Below are 17,758 nucleotides of genomic sequence, written 5' to 3'. Positions count from 1 at the left end.
AACGGTGGGATCTTCCCTTTCAACAGACACCTGAGTCAGCTATTTTAGCAACACAGGCCCACATGCAAAATATTAGGCAGGTGGTCTTGAATAATCAGCCCCCATGTTATCTTAAAATCTTCATAGTACCATATCACCTCAACAGGGCTCTTTGCTCTCAGACTGCTGGTTTAATTGTGGTTCCTGGGATATTTAAAAATAGGATGGGACGCCGATCTTCAGCTTTTTAGGCCTCTCTTCTGTGGAACCAGCTCCCAGATTGGATTTTGGAGACAGACTGCTTTTAAGATTAGGCTTAAAACGTTCCTTTTTGACAAAGCTTATAGTTGGGGCTGGATCAGGTGACCCTGAATCCTCCCTTAGTTATGCTGAATTAGGCAAAGGCTGCTGGGGGCTTCACATGGAGTGTTTCTTCTTCACTCACCTTTTTCACTCACTGTCTTTATTCACCACTCTGCATCATTATTAACCTCTGGCTCGTTTTTCTAGCGTCTTTTATCCTGTCTCCTGAATCCAGCCCCCAACCGATTGTGGCAGATGTCTGCCCCTCCCTGAGCCTGGTTCCGACAGAGTTTTCTTCCTGTTAAAAAAGTGTTTTTCCTTTCCGCTGTCAAGTGCTTGCTCAAAGTGGGATCTCCTGGTTGTTGGGGATTTCTGTGTATGTTGCAGGGTTTCTACCTTTCAATATAAAGCACCTTGAGAAAACGGCTGTTTTCTAATTTTAATATAGAGCGTTCCTATTTGATTTGGTTTTCTTAACAAAAATACTGCACTGGAGTCTAGATGCATTTCAATCACTGTCACATTTCCATCTTTCACACTCCACTAACACTTAGACAAATGGTTATAATTCAGGATAATACAGGAGACCCCATGAGGTCAGAACTGCAGGTCTTTGTAATAATATCCTTTCATTAGAATGGTATAAATCAGATTTGCTCAAAGTACAAGTGTCACGTGTTACAGCAGCAAAAGTGTTGCATGCTCATTATCAACAAAACAAAGAATCTCACACTTTGGTGCAGAACCATAAAAAGAGAGAGCAAGACAATAGAAACTTTGCACACTGATAGCTGCACATTCGTGACAGTCCACCGGCATCCCCGTTCTATAACACCTCATAATGTCAAAGACCAAAGTGGATTGCCTTGCAACAGAGAAACAAACATAGATCCCAATGTCTCCCCCCACCCCCACCCCAGCACCGCCCAGCCATATCATGAGCACGCATGAGTCACGGACACAAGGAGCAGGCCCTTTGCAAACTACAGACAGATCTCCTCCCTCTTCCACAAGGTAAAATTAGGCTCTGCAAACTAAAGCCCAAACCAGCTCATCAGAGTCCATGATGACAAAGTTGATGCCATTAGCGGGTTGAGTCTTGATGTTTTTAGTGCGGAGCTGTGTGTTATTTGACACACACTCTTGTAATACACCTATTAGAAGAAGCAGTAACATTTATGGTTAGGTTACTCATGTAGACGTACGCTCACACGGGCCAAGCAATTCAGGTGAAATTTCCCAGGAGCAAAGGTGCATTCCAGAGCCTGGTAGCAATATAGATTGGGCTTGGAAATTATCCAGAGCAGAGTGCATATCCAGGGCAACCTCTGCGCACATAAGCAAGCAGTGGCACAGAGCGTGCACGCACACATGTACGCTTGCTGCTTGTTCAACTGAATATTAAACAGCGGAGGGAGGCACGGTATGGCAGCCATACTTAAAACTGGTCCCAGACGCAGCTGTTTTTTTATATGGATGATTACTGGCAACGATTTACAGGACTTCATCTCTCCAACATGCATAGAGCACCCCCAGCACCCCTCAGGAGCCCATTTCCTTTAAACCTCTGTAGGTGTGTAGCCTTTTCAGATGGCAGGGCTGTTTCATAAGCCACAACGTTAAGCAAACTGACACTCTCTGGGTAAAAAAAAAAATGCCATATGCACACATAAACGCAGAAATCCGGTGGTACAAGGTATGCGAGGCAAACTTCCAGCTGGAACACATTATACATTACAGCAGCACACTTCAGTTGTTAAGAGACCGCGGCATCCTTTCTGTGTGATCTCCAGATCTGTCAAACTGAGGTCTGCTCTTCTCATAAGTCTCTCTGTTTTTTTGTATTCTGTACTTCTTGATGAAAGTAATCATCAGAGAGCTAGAAATAGGTGGTCGGTGTGAAAGAGAAATGGCACAGAAGAGAGAAAAGACTGGGAACACATTGGAAGAAGGTGTGTGTGTGTGTGTTTGCAGATTGCTTGCAGACTCAGCATCCACACGAAGGGTTTAACCCTGCACTACTGTGGTCAGAGATGGACTCCTGACCACAGCAGTGCAGAGGGAAGTCTCAGACAGAAAACCACAGCTCCAGATGTGAAGAAAGGAAATCCCATTTAGAAGCAAAAGCACTCAGGTATGAGAATTCTCTCATACAGTCGATGGTGTACTTGGGAGCACCTGCAGTGCATTCACTGATTTCCTCAAATGGACAGACAGAGGAGACATGAAGCAATCCGTGCACAAGTTCCTACATGCAGTTCCTCCGTTCCCCCTGTCCTAGCTCATTTTCCCCTTAAACACTACCTCTTTATGCTCTACGAATGAGAGAAAAAAAACACTCTCTTTCTGCACGCACACACACACACACACACACACACACACACACACACACACACACACACACACACACACACACACACACACACACACACACACTGAAAGCAGGGGACTTCCAGCTACTAAGAAATAGCACTGTAATTGCCGGTGCTCTGTTGTCTATCAAGACCTGACCTTTTCAACATGTGTGTGCCGTGGTGGGAGCGGTGGGAACTGGCGAGGAGGAAGATAGGGGTCTCCCCGACGCTGTGGTGGTCTGACCCAATCCCCCTCCCGTCTTTTGACTTCAGCTCCCCCCAAAAATCTGGGATCTCCCACTGTGGCCACATGTGCGAATTTGGAGTCTAGAGAGGAGGACATGACTAACACACACACCATCAAGGTCCTGCCACGGAGTGGGGGGCATTAAAGGCAGGACGAGGCGATGTGGAAAGGACAGCAAAAGACAGACCTGCCCTGTCTCCCTGGGGTCCCAAGGGGGGGATGTAGGAAAACTGGAGGTCTGTGCGACATTATAGTAGCAGAAGTGTTAGCTTTCTGTCGGTGCCAATGGGAAAAGAGTGGACCAGTATTGCCTTTCATGACTCTGGCTCTGGAATAACAGCATTAAAGAATGAAACATATACAATGACATACTCATAATAAACACTAGAATAGATGGGATTATGCACCAGTAGTGAGCAGAAAAACACGGCTTTAAGTTGCAGAGAGAAGTCATCAAAACAAATATAAAGAAACTGATATCTTCATAGATGAGCCTTATCTAAAAAACTAATAAAAACCATGTTAAAGGTTAAATGGCTCGATCACAAGCAAAAGGACAAGTCATCTTTACATCACTACATGACAGACTAGCTCAGCTCTCAGAGGGGCTGCACAAAGCTGTCCTCAGAGATGCATTAGGAGACTATAAGCTCATAATTACTCCAATTGGCATGTCAGTGGGGGCTTTCACTTTACCCTTCCTTCTCAGTGTCTTTCCGTAGCCATGGGCAGTCACGCTGTAGGGACCGTGAGATGAGGGGGCTCTAGTGGTGGTTGTGATGATGGTGGTGATATATGGGATTAAGGTGAGATTTGTCTGCTTGACTCGAGTGACACTAGACATCTGTGACAGAGCTGAAGACTTGGATGGAAATAGGAGAGCGGGTGTAAGGGGACAGAGAAGGAGTGGATGGGTTTGAAGGAAAGAAAATGGTAAAAGTTTGTAATACGCCCCACGACTAAGGGTGCAATTCCCCAGTGATTAAATGGAATTTTCTCAATTTTATTAATTATCTACAAAGACTTAAAGATAAATACACTGGAATTTACAGGAAACAAAGAAAAAATTACACTGTAAAATATTTTAAAGTAAATTTAATTACTGCAGATTTACTGAACAGTAAGGACTGTTCTTCCTCTGCAACTTACACGAAATATCGAACACAATCAAAAGTTGCAGGCCTACGTGACCTCATAATTTTACTTTAATACTGTCAGTACATTTAAGTACAACACAAGGAAATTTAACCAGTGTTTAATTTCATGGTAATTTTATAGAAAAAATACATTTCCTCACCTCACATTGTTAATATACTGTACTTTTGAGGGCACTTATATTATTGAGTGGATTAATCTTACCTTTACACATCTTTGTGTAATATTCAATATGTTGATGTGCACAACGGATCGCTTTTCCTTTTCCCTCCAATTTTTAGTTTTGTTTGAACAGCGATTGTGAACTGTTAAAAAAATAAGTTAGACTTGGCTCCCTCATTTTAATGTCACATAGGCCTGCAGACTTTGATGGTATTTATTTTTTCTTGTAAGTTACAAAGACAGAACTGTTCTCACTGTTCTTTAAATTTACTGTGCTTAAATGTATTTACTCTGTACTTAATTCTTATTTCTTTGTTTCCTGTTAAAACCTGACTTCATACGCCTTTATTCCAGCGTACCCACTTTTAAGCATTTGTAAATAAATATAATTACAGTAATTTTAAATAAAATGCACTGAAATTCCATTTCATTACAAGGGGAATTACGTCCTTAGTCACAGGCCGTGTCATAAAGTGTTACCCGAAAAAACAAATCCACCAAAAGAATCCTCTGGATTAGAGGATGATTAAAGCCAGTTATGGCTCCCGGTTGCTTTACGATGCTCATCGGCCGCAGCTCCGTTGTCTGGAGTGTGCCCGAGATTTTCCTCAACACCGTGCAATTCTTCTGGCAACCACACCTAACTGAGCAATGAAAGCGCTTTACCTCCAGGAGAGAAGCCCTACCCAGTTTATGAGCCATACCGTGAAGCTGTTTCACATGCATCGTGGTAACGATTAACAGTAGTTAAATGGAAGCCCCCTACCCCAAAGAGCTCCCTGCTAGATGCTCTGCAAACAGCATTGTAGCTGCTTTTAAAAAATAATTACAGCAGGTTTTGGCTCTTTTATTGTTGTTGTTATTAATCAAGGCCATAAAACTAGTACCGGCCCGGATCCAACACCAACCTTGGGAACAAAAAAGGAATTGTGATGGAAAAAATAAGCTAGCAGGACCCATGTTTCGTTTCTTTCTTGGCATTCTTACTGCCTATACTAAAGACTGATACAGTGGCCCAAGTTTGAGTGTGTGCATATATGCATATTTTGCAGGTTGTTGTATGATGGAGAACTCGAATTAGAAAGATAAAATTTTTTGGTGCCCGAGCCTTTGATGACAGCCCACACTGTCATTATGGTAGACAGACCAGAACCATAATAACGCCTCTCCTCTTCCTCCTTTACTACAGGAATCAAGATGAAGTGTCAAAATCCAGAGGCAGTCAGATCACAACAAACTGATTATCAACAGGAAGTGGCTCCATTATGGGCTTACAGATAGAGAGTGGTGGTCTCTTGTTACAGCTCTAGCTTCAAATCCACACATTCCTCGAGGGTTTAGAGAGAGCTGGGTCACCCCCTGAGCTGGGTCCTGCAGGGTTTTAGGGAGTCGCCCTCCACTCTCAAGGTGCTACCTCGGGCCTGGGACATTTTTCAGCTGGGACAAATGAAGGGATACAGAGCGCCCGAGGAGGAGTTGGAGAGGTGTTGATGTTTAAGGGCAGCCTGACAATCAAGAGATTTGACAGCCTATTCGTTGTGATTTTGCGCACCTGCAAAGACCTTCTGCTGTGCAAAGTCCCATTTACTAAACCCTGGCACATGTTTGTTCATGGGGAGCATGTCACATCTAATTGAGACATTGTAGATACACAGTCTACGGTCCAATGTCTACAAGATGCTTTTAAGTGTGGAGCAAACCATTAATCATCTAAATGTCTCAAAGATCTACAGTAGTAGCGCACACAAGAGTGGGCTTTTAATACACTTTCCCTAACAGCTCAACAGGGACTTCTTTTTGCTCAATGCATTTCTCTATGTTCCTAATGTGATTAGAAGCAACTCTGACTACTTTTATGACCTGCACTTAAAACCCTAATGATTGCTCTGAGAGTAGGAGTCACACAAAAAAAAGAAAAGCGAACACTTGAGGCAATTGCTTAGCTGCCTCCTCAGGGAATGACTTGAGCAATGAAGTCAAGAGATGGATTGTGCTGTGTTGGGATCAATGTGGGCAGGAGATTGCAGAGTCATGTGCAAGAGGGAATATCTCACTCAGAAAAATGCTACCGACTCCTACTTTTTTTGTCCTTCCCTTGCAAAATGTCGGGAGAACATTTTAGTCTTTTGTTTGTTTTCTCTACACGCCGTTTCAGAGGCGAGTCACAGAAGGGTTCATACGCTGGGAATAGCTTTGAAATTGAGGCCAAAACGGAGGCTAGTTGGGGAGGACTGGTCTCAGTGTTGGTACATGTATACATGTGAATTATTTACTTGTCGTCCAGCAGGAAATGAGGAACGATAACAAGCTTGGGAAAGAAATACAGAAAAACAAACAGATGGTATCACGTCACCTCCTTCATTTTGTTTTTCTCCTTTTTCTTCTTTTCTTTTCTTTTGTCTCCTCCGAGGGTCAAATTAAAAGACGAACATAATTCGAAAGTAAATAATTCCAGGCAATTATGCCTGACTCAGACCTGTTAGTTTTTACAGCAGAGATGGTTGATTTGCTCATTTTAACACACGTATAAAAATGTGTTAAAATGAGTGTGTGTTTTTTTAAAGGAGGCTTTTCTTATGTCTCTCTTTCTGTGAATTGTTGTTTCACCTGTTCAGTGTCTTCCTGTCTGTGACAGGTTTTCACAGCACTGTGCGCAGTCCTCTGAAAATTTAAGTACAGCCCAAGATTCAGGCCTTTCCTTAAGTACCTTAGGCAGCAAAAAGCTGAAGTAACTGCTTTGTGAATGACTTTATCAGTGTGTTACATCATTGTGGAAGAAATTTGGCCCACTGTAATAAGTATATGTGGAACCATGATAAATAATATCTCAGTTGCTAAAATGTATCTTGAGAAGAGAGGAGGTTTCCTGGAGGAATTACACGACTCTAGTCTTCTAGAGTAAACTAGACTAGACTCTAGTTTACATACAAGTAGGTATGAACCCTTTTGTGTTTATCTGACAGGGATCATTAAATACCCCAGTAGACCATAACAAAATAATATGGCCGTTGCCCAGACACTTCACTCCTCATGATTCCTCCCACACTTTCCACTCTCATCTCAGGTGGAAGGGGTTAAGGAGGAAGAGAACAGGTTGCAAGGAAACTGAGGAGAGACCGAGGCTGTATGGCTTAAGAAATGGGAAGATTAAAGGTGTAGGGGAGTATTATTACTTTGTGAGAAGTTGCATAAAGTCTTGTTGCTGCAGAGGGAGCACTAAAAGGTCTGATCATGTACGTTGCCTATAGTTGCTTTGTCATTTACTTTATATGCCCCCTGGTCACCACATCCTTTCAAGGTTTGAAGCGCCAGCCTTGTGATTGGCAGAGTAGCCACTCTACCTTCTGAGCTAAAGCTGCCCACCCTTTGACACCGGAACAAAGACGAGTAATCAGTACAGCTTCACTGTGTGTAATATAGGCCCAGCTGTTGCGTCTCACAATGCGACACAGATTGAGTCCAAAATTGTTTGAGGGACATTTTGTTTTGCTGTGGTAACACACTCAGTGTACAACAACTGCTGCTGTTTAACTTAAGCAGACCTTGTGATGATCTCCTGACCCAATTTTTAACTATTTTCTCCTTCTACCCCCCTCTCATCCTTTCAATCCCATCAGCTTCACTATTGCTCAGTCACCTGTGACCAGGCCTGGGCAGTGACCTTTGACCTAAGAAAGCCATGATTAGCGCTGAGAATTAGAGCAGCAGAAGCAGTGGTGGAGAAGGGAGGGAACTAGGCAGAGATGGGATGCCTCTGAACTGAGAATTTCAGCTCAACCAGGCTGAACCCTGCCCCGGAGCAGACAGGTCGCCACACCCAATATTTCTAGACAGCTGTGTATGAAAGGGCGCTGGTCATTAGCGCCAGCGGTTGGGGGTTGATTTATTTTTTTCCACCAGGATGTGGGGATCGTAGAGGAGAGACAAATCAGTGGAGGTTGGTAGGCATTTTAATTAGCCTGAATCTCCCCAATGAGGGGGATAGAGTGGAGAGGAGATGGCATCTATGGGAACTCGGCGCAACAAGCCAGGAAACAAAAGAGAGAATCAGGGAGGCGTTGTGAGCAGAGGGGCTGTTGCGGTCAAATACCCAGGGGCCAGAGTCACTGTGCCAGATCTAAATATGCACCACCAAATAAAACATGCTCTCCTGGGAGCATGGGATGCAGCAAATAAACATCCAAACATGCACACACACATACCAAATGCCTAGAGGCCATCTTATCTTGTAAATTTTTGGCAATCATTAAATAAAACTTGGAATTTGGGGGAGGGATCCACTTAAGAAGTCATCCTGTAATGAGGAGACGGCATGTTTCCATGGTGGGATAAATTCTTTCACATTTATGTCAGTAAATCTCAATGGACTTTAATCAGGAGTGAGTAGAAAGCCTGTTACAAGCTGTCAGTGAAGCTGGCCCAGGATTTCTTTACTTTCCACTTCCACCTCCTGCATGTTCACCATCTGCTCCACCTCCACGGTTATTCTCCACATCTTGTCTGATTCCTGTAACCCAACCTCCCCAACTCACTAAGCATCAACTGCTGGTCAGCTAAGGATTCTGCAAACATACATGCACGGTAGGAGCAGCTAGTTATATCTTGTAGCAAATTAATAATAAATAAATAAAATTTTATTTATATAGCACCTTTCAAGATAAAATCACAAAGTGCTTTACAGAGGCAGAAAACAGACATTAAAATCTAAAACAAAACAAAATCAACCAAAAGCGAGTTTAAACAGGTTTTTAACTGCTTTTTAAAAGACATGACTGAGTCCACAGATCTCAAACTCAAAGGGAGTGAGTTCCAGAGTCTGGGAGCCACTGATACAAACGCTCTGTCACCTTTTGTTTTTAACCTTGTATGCGGGACAACCAGCAACCCCTGGTCACAAGACCTCAGGGACCTGCTGGGGTGATAGGAAAGAAGAAGATCACTTAAGTAAGTTGGAGCTACACCGTGCAGATAAAAATGGATGGAGGCAGTAGAAGTAATGGTGCAACTGGGGTCATGTATCCAGTCATACTTTCCTTGTCTGATGGACCATTTCCCTCTTGTTGTGCTTAGAAAAAGAGAGGCAGGTTTAAAACTTGGCAGTAGCAGAATCACTAGAGACGAGCTTTCTGTGAAGGAAACAGAGTAGCTGTTACCAAAAGACTCACTGAACCAAATAATCACGTGATCTGCTGTGTTTAAACATTAAAAGATTTAACAGACATATACTGGGAATGAATCTGATTCACCGTTTAGCTATTTTTGTAGGATCGCTGTGCAAAAGAGAAAAAAAAAGTGAAATTTTAATTGCAGGTTGTGGACTGACTGGTAATGGACAGATGGGTTTTTTTTTCCCTTATCGGATCCAGTGTGAAAACAGATTAGCTCGTGGAAATGTCATCGTTAGTGTTACAAAGTTGGAGTTTTATGATAGATTATGACATAATAAAAGCATAAAGGAAAACCAAACACAGCGACCTAAATTAAAAGTCAGTAAAGGAGTGTGTGTACGTGTTAGCACCTTCTTATTTTGCCCCTGGCAGAACGAAGCGTTATCAAAGTTTCATCTTGCTGCTCATGTGACGGTGCCAAGTTCTGCCCTTAACTGGCCCACCCAGAATGCCCGCTAATGGCCGTGCTTAATCAAAAACTCTGGCCACACACACACGCACACACACACTCCACGCTGACAGCTTTTATTTTGCTCATTTTGGTGTAACTAGTTTTAATGTCGCTGCTTCTTTGGTAGACATGAACTTGGAGCATGTTTGACTGAACAAACCCCGTTCAAGGTCCACTCACTTGCTTATTTTAGAGTTTTAAAGCGTTTGACATGTTTTTGCTCATTTGTCATGTAGATGAATGGTGACGTGCAGGCTCAGCGCCTGTTTTTTCCCCCAACTGCTTTCAGTTAAAAGAGTGCATGCTGGCTAAAAGAAATGAAGTTTAGAAATTTTTGCTTTTAATTTTTGGAAATAACATTTTGTCTAACCTGTACGATTACACATAGACTTTAATTTAGGCATCTATACTGATCTATACTGTAGATCTATACTGTGAGCTATAGTGCAGGTTTAGTTTGAACTCCATCCTTATTAGGAAGCCCAAACAACATTTGTATTAAACCTGTCATCCAAAAAAAGAGTCAGCAGTGTTAAAATAATGGATCCAAATTGCACAACAGTGAGTTTGGTCTAAAAGCAACCTGAAGACCTGCCGCTGAGGATGAGTGTCAGAAAACGAAAAGTCGAGCACTACACGCAAGGAGCTGCACTTACAATCAAGACTGAAGGCAAAGGGGTGCTTCGCGGAGGTACAAACCCCGACCTCCCTCAAGTTCATGTGCGTTACTGCGTATTGTCAAAGTGAAGAAGGTGTATGGGTCAGTGTGTGTATATGAGTGGGGAGGGGGCGGCTATTAAACTCGATGTCAGTGAGTCGGGGGCACATTCCTTAGTTGATTTAGTGGGCATTAAGATGAAGAGGAATGTGTCAAAGCTGCGGAGGCTTTAAGTCCACTGTGATGTAAACTGGCTGGGAGGAGCTCGGAGTTTTGACAGGCCGGCCTGACGGATGACTGACACTTGGCTTAATGTGAGAAGGATGGAGAGCAGAGACAAGCGGAGGGAGCCAGATGGAGCAGAGGGAGGCCGAAAAGGAGATTAGGTACCTGCGGGAATAAATATGAAAAGTGTGATTGAGGGTGACAGTTAGTAGCTTTGGGAAAGAAAAAGGAAGATTAACAAAGATGGAACATTTAGAGGAGGTATAGATAAAAAGAAAGAGAACTAAGATCTGGGATAAAAGGACGAAAATATAGAGGAAAAAAAAACAGAAAGGAAGAAAAGAATGAGTCAAATCAGAGAGATTTCAGAAGCTTTTCTTTATTTGTTCAAGATGGTTTCAAAGAAAAAGATACAGAGAGAGAGAATACAGAAAGTTTTTTGTTTTTTTTACAACATCAGTTGTTGGGTCAGTTGTGCAACTTTGACAGATTACAGCAGATCAAAGGAAAGCAACACAAGTTTGTATATATTCATATATCGTAACTTTTTTCAGTCAGAACACAGAACTGATGTCTTAAAAACACCTAAATCAAGCTGCTGTATGGTACAAACTCTAAAAGTGGTGCAAAAGTTTTCATCTAGCAAACAACGAACAAAATCAGCTTTAAAAAAAGCATCAGGTAAGACGTGTGTGTGTGTGTGTGTTGAAAATGTATTTAGTCCTGAGACAGTGCACGCATATACAGTGTGGGTGTGTGTTTCATGTTAGTGTGTTTATAACTGTGTTTGTCTGCTTTGAGAATATCAAGGTGGGGAAAAAAGCAACTTGTCAGTTATTTTGACACAACATACCACATTGTAAAATCTTAGGGGATAAAACTTTGGTGATTTCCTACATTTTTCTTATTTTGTTGGCGACAATTGATTCACTAACAAGTATTGTTTGTGTATCAAAAGCTTCGGTTAATTCCTCTGTGCCACAGAGCTCCATTATCACTGAAAAACTAAAGGACATCACTGAGCTGCACTGCTGAACTGACGAAACTTTCCTCATAACAACCACTGTAGTAGGTTTGATGCTTGTATGTGACAAAGTAATGACATGACAACACGTGGATAATAAGACACTTCAGCCTTTGAGCAAGATGAACAAACTAAGGAAAACGAGGATTTGAAGGGATAAAGCATCATCTGTTCCCAGGAACCACATACCTGGCACTGGAAATGCAACTTCTAAAACCAACGTAATTATAACATTTAATAACGCAAAATTTTGATATGATGAAAAAATGTTGTGAGCAAATTTTTCCAGAAACACAGTGAAAGTAAGTGCCATCAATAGTGCACGGAGCTGTACCTAAACAAACTATGGTCTAAAAATATTTGTTCACTCATCCATGGATGCTGTGCCATGAGGTAAGTCTGGGTGTGCTTTGTGATTTTGTGACAATCATACCTTGTTTGAATGAATTGTTAAATGAACTTTGTAAGCACTCATTTTCCCATTTTGTTCATGCACTTGTTCAGATGTTGAGTTTTCCAGATGCAGGAAGACCGTTTGGACTGCGTAGAGGTGTCGAATAAACCAGTGGAGGACAGTGATAAGCTAGTGGACTGGTCTCTTATTACTCTTATGCAGAATGAGAGCTCCAGAGCAAATGTGCTTCCAAAAGTTCCTTCAACCGCCAATAATCAAAAGATCCGACAACTCATCAGGTGACACAGAGGCAGTTTTGCACAGATATGAATACAGGTGTGCCTTGAAATGTTATTTTCCTGTGTTTTGTGTGCTTTGGATGACTAAGGTTTTACATGCGTTTGATACACACACAATACTTTCAGCACAATAAAGTAAGTGTTTGTTTTGGTGTTTCGATAAAAGAAATATACAGAATACCAACAAAGTTAGAATTTAACTCAATTAGGCCTCGAACAGCCTCCAAACTCAATAAAAGGTAAAAGCTCAAGAAGCGTTGAAAATGAATACAACAGCAAGTAATTTAATCTTCTTCATACCTTTAACAGCTACATTTTAGGGAACAGAGATCTGTGCAGTGCATTTCTGATTCAGTGTAGAAATGGAAACACGACCTCCAGAAATAAAAAAAGGCAAACCGCAGCCAGCGTGCAACCAAATCTGGTCCGTCTTCCTCCCCCGCCGTACGTAAACATGACTTTACTTCCTTCTTATTTCCTGAAATTATCCGTACCCTCCTGTTAACGAATGAAAGTGCAAACGCCATTCTCTGTCAGTCTTGAAGCATGCATCGTATACAGCCGACACACTGTATGCATGATTCATTTACAATATGAAACAAGATAAATAATCTCTGCCCTCTGTTTGATTTTTCTTTTTTTTTCTTTTTTAAAACACCCCTGCATGTTGTTTTTGACATAAAGCTACGTGACAGCACAGAATCAAGTCAAAGTGCACAAGGTCAAAAGAGAGAAACGCGCAAAATGGAAAAAGGCAGGAAATGAGCGCCCCAAATCTGGCCATGTAAAACCCATATCCTTCACCCTGCATCCTCACCCCTTTCCCACCCACTGACCAAAACTCCGATGCTGATGTTGCACACCCCTGCTGGTGGGGCCCAGATGGTGGAGGGGGCACATGTCACACAGTGAGAGAGATAAAGCTGTTGTATCTCTGGATGTTCCTCTTGAGGATTTCGGAGCAAGGACCCAGCACGCGCTCAAAGCGTGGCCGATCCAGCTTCACACACTTGAGGGGACCCCGGGCAACTACGGTGGCGGCCCTGGGACGGTTCAGCAGCAGGGCAATTTCACCTGGATGAGAGAGAATAATCAGCACGTCGCCCCAAATTTTGACCTCAAACATTATATACAAACAGTATGAGAAATGGGGCAAAAGGCCCTAAATCAGTGCAGTTAAGTGACAAATTAAAAGAAAGTTAGTTAAACATAGAGAGGAGATGCACCAACATTTCATTTACAGCTAACTGCGATGATCTTTAAACCCAAAAAAGGCATGTTTTATTTTTTTGCACCTGATATTGAAACATGATTTTAAAAACCAGCATATTTTGTAAATCACCAGTAAAACAAACCACACCTAACAGCACTATTTGGGGATTGTGCTCGTACACTATTTTACCCCGTTTAGTCAAGCTGACCCTTTAAAATACTAATATTTGCCATTTTTGCGAGTATTGTGTTTTAGTAAAAAGCAACTGCTAATAAGACTTTTTACAATTTATATTTCAGAACAAGATTATTAAAGTTAACTAAACTAAAAATAAAAATTAGACTTTTGAAAAAAAAACTGAAATGAATTTATAAACTTGGAAAACAAACTAAAACAAAACAGAAATATAGAGGAAAGATCCTGTTTGTTGGTTTGGTAAAATCTGATCAAAACTTGACTACAAGACTGTGAGTCAACTGCTTTCAAAGGTTCTGTTTTTAATGTAATAACTGTACTGTAGTTTTCCTAAATTTTGCCTCTGACATATGCCCTCAATTCAATAATAATTAATAGAGACTAAAACTAAGACTGAACTAATAAAAACTAAACTAAAATTAAATATTTTAAAACGATAAAAATACCTACCCCTCAGCTTTCCAGTAGACACACCTATGGTATTAATTTAATAATCCTAGACAACTTCCTTCTTAAGTTATCTTATCCACAAGATTTTCAGTGACCTTGACTTCTGACCTTCTGACTCAATATCAATTTGAAGCTCCTATGTTGCCTCGTTCTCGAGTTATCGCATTCACAAACTTGGGTTTCCACGCTGCATGCCATGCAGGGTGACGACAACAGCCCATCAGCCTTTTACAGCTGAGGGGTAAAAACGAAACCGACACGAGAATTTTCACTCTGGAAACTAACTGAAACTGAATTAAAAGCAAAAAAATAAAGACTAATTAAAACTATAATAAGTCTGGTTCAGAATGATTCATCTTCTCATAACGTGTTTATTTACCATATCTTTAAAAACCAGTTTGTGACATAACTGCTTAAAATTAATTGGAGCACCATAAAAAAAAAAAAAAGCAGTAAGCAATGTGACTTGTGTTTGATCTTCTAGATCACTGTGTACTGTCTTCATTGATGTTTATTGACTTCTACTAGAAAAATTTGTATTTAAGATATTTATTAAAAGGTGTAAAATAAACCAAGTTTAGTCTCACAAACTTATGTGGTGCAAAGAAGCAGCAGGGACACACTTACCAAAATAATCAGAAGGTCCAAGGCGTCCCACCTCCACGTACTCCTCAATGTCAGACCTGCGCTGGAGAACAGAGGCGATTCCCTAACACAGAAAAGAAAAGGAAAAAAGTTTAAAGCTGTAGGAAAAAAGGTTGAGAGGGAGAGGAAGGATTGTGTGTGAAGAAGGGAAAGATGATGGAAGAAGGGGAGGAGGAGGAGGGGTCTGGAGGGGGCTATTTAACGAGGAACTGAAAATCATCAGGAGGATTAAGCCGAAGAGAAATTCCTTTGCTTCATAAGAACACAGGTGCACAGGATTTAGTCCACTTTGCTGTGGGATGGACACCTGTTGTGTGGGACAGCAGAAACAAAACAAAACAAAACAAAAAAAAGAAAAAGAAGAAGAAACACACTCTCATGTATCCCAAAATTGCATGCGATACAAAAACTGATTGGTTCTGCATTATTTCCTCCAGAGTGTAATAAATACAAACATCTAAGCCTTTTAGAGGCTGAACTGATTCCTCCTCCATCACATAATCCCCTTTATCAGCATTCAGCCATTAAATGGAAACAACTGCGTTGTCCAAGAGTGAGAGTTCTCCAAAACACAGTCCTTAAATGACCTCGGAAAACCGAAGCGCTTTTGTGTACACACACAAAAAAAAGCTCAAATAGCATGTTGCTAATGGTCTGCTTTAGATCTGCAAGTGCACACAACCACGCAATGTTAAATAAGAAGATAGAAGAAGACTCAAATGCTCACTCTCACATTCGGAAAATGTCAATTTTCATATATACAGCTGATAGCTGCTGGAGAGACTGACCGCCAACGGCTGGCTGAGTGTTTGTGAGTCATCTAAAAAGTATAAGGGAGGAAATTTGATTTCCATTCACTTTGCCCAACAGATGATAACAGTTTATGCTGTCACATCTTGCAGCTGTTGACAAAATTGTGTGTGTGAGTGAGCATATGTTTGAATATTTATCTTAAAGCATAAACCAGAACACGCGTGTTCAAAGCTGCGCCTGATGACACGGGCGTATATTCACATTAAAGTGCAGCTGCCACCTTTTGCCATGCACATGTATTGGGAGATATTTATTTTCTGGACTTCACATGTACTCACAAGCTGCTGTAATTGGTAGTAGGTAAAAGAAAATCAGTAGAGAAACTTCCCAGCTTGTCTTGGATCGCTTCATATAACAGACCTGACGGTTCCAACGCTCTCCCTCTCCGTTTCTAATCCTTCTCTGCTCTCTCCTCCTTGTGCCGACTAGGCTAATAATGCTAAATATGAATATAATGAGCCTTAATGAGAACCTCAAAACTGCCAGCTACTCATTGCGGCCACACAAAGGTAATACTGTATTTCAGAGAAAGGGATGTGTGTGTCGATTTAGTGGGTTTGTGCTAGAAATGAGCTGTGGAGGAGTGGAGGGGTACTGTCCAAGTAAGTGGAGAACACCGTGAGAGCGCCACTTCCAAGTAATACCTGGCCAAACCGTGGCGTGATGTCGTTTTTATCTCTGGAGACAGGTCTTCTAACCATATTAAAATAAAGCGGGGATATTGTAGGTCACGGAGGCTGAAGGTGATGTTTTAAGTAGTTGTGTAGCCACCAAAAATTAGGATTATGATCCACGTGGTATAGCGGTCCATTCTCATTCCCAGGGATTAAGAAAGTGTAGTTGTGTCAAAGCCGCTTTGTCTATGAGACACCCACATCTGATTAACAACAGTGTAGGATGAGAACTTGTTGGATCAACAGCAAGACTGGTGGTACTTTACGCTCCTCTACTAAAATTATTAATTATTTGACATGTGCTGCCTACTTTATATCGCTGGCTGCTAAACTAAAAAAAATACATTTTGGGTGTCAGATATTCTCAAAAAGAAAACCTACAACTGATCTGAGACCCTTGTTTTTTTCATTCAAACACTGAGGTTTTATAACATTTTTGCTTTTAGTGCACTCAGTTTTTTGGAAACAAGCTTATTTCTGCCAAAATTAAAAGATATTTGTTTTCCGTCAGGCTTGCTTCAAAAAAATGAGAAGTATTATAGGAGCAGCCTTTGATGATGACCCTATCAAACTTGGCCTTACTCCTTACTGTGCAAAGTTATTTACTGCTTACTGTGGAAGTCCCGTCCAAAATAAACAGCAAAAGCAGATCCTGGTCTGAACTTGTACGTCGCTATGGGCAAATGTCTTAACAGTTAAAGCTCTTAATGATATATTTTCTTTCCTGTTGTAGTCGTGCACTTTAACTGAACTTTGAAGTAAAGAATTTGATTCGATCAAGTTCAAATGGTAAGCTACTGGAAAGTGCTTATGCTTACTTACTTAATTATAATCGCTTGACTGCTAAATCAAATTTATCTGATTAGACATATTGATAAATAAAAGAGTAGCCACTGCGTGGAGGTAAGTATTTCTGTCTGCCGCTCTGAATCCTAATGCTGTGGCAGGCTGCGGCTCATCTCCTCATGGGCATGCAGCATAGGAAAAGCTGGTACTTCACAGTTTGCCTTTGTGGTTGACTAAAATGCTGCTATGTGACCAAGTTGGCTTTCATGGCACATTAACCTCTGTGACATTTAAGCCACATTGTGCACATGTATAAAGATGACGAGGGTTTGTAGACTGCAGCGTATACAGCCACACCATCTACACAAAGAATTGCATTAACAGAATTAGCTCTATCGGGCTTTTTACATCTTAAAAGGCTCTTTTAGCAAATGTATTTTGCATATTTGCATTTATGCTGATCACAGTTCTTTTTATATTGTAAAAAAAACTTTTCAGTTGTTAAACTCTTTGTAACACTGCAAGAAAAGTGCTACATAAATAATCACATTTCTTTTATGTCT

The 17,758-nt window shown here is 41.3% G+C and overlaps 1 protein-coding gene across 3 annotated transcripts in view; it reads right to left on the bottom strand.

The window, feature by feature from the left end:
• Positions 1-11,065: 11,065 nt before the first annotated feature.
• prkar1b (protein kinase, cAMP-dependent, regulatory, type I, beta) overlaps positions 11,066-17,758 on the bottom strand; it is a 66,822-nt gene continuing 60,129 nt past the window's right edge. For all 3 annotated transcript variants that reach the window (XM_040050031.1, XM_040050039.1, XM_040050047.1), the window contains 2 exons: positions 14,905-14,986; positions 11,066-13,493 (listed from right to left, as the gene is read on the bottom strand). In XM_040050031.1, coding sequence (XP_039905965.1) covers positions 13,321-13,493; positions 14,905-14,986 — 255 coding nt within the window. In that variant the 3' untranslated portion in view covers positions 11,066-13,320. The remainder of the gene's footprint in view (positions 13,494-14,904; positions 14,987-17,758) is intronic.

Source organism: Simochromis diagramma, unplaced genomic scaffold (assembly GCF_900408965.1).
Source record: "Simochromis diagramma unplaced genomic scaffold, fSimDia1.1 OVJJ01000321.1, whole genome shotgun sequence".
Classification (NCBI taxonomy): domain Eukaryota; kingdom Metazoa; phylum Chordata; class Actinopteri; order Cichliformes; family Cichlidae; genus Simochromis; species Simochromis diagramma.
Note: the sequence above shows the minus strand (reverse complement) of the source record. Positions and strands in the feature narration are given on the sequence as shown.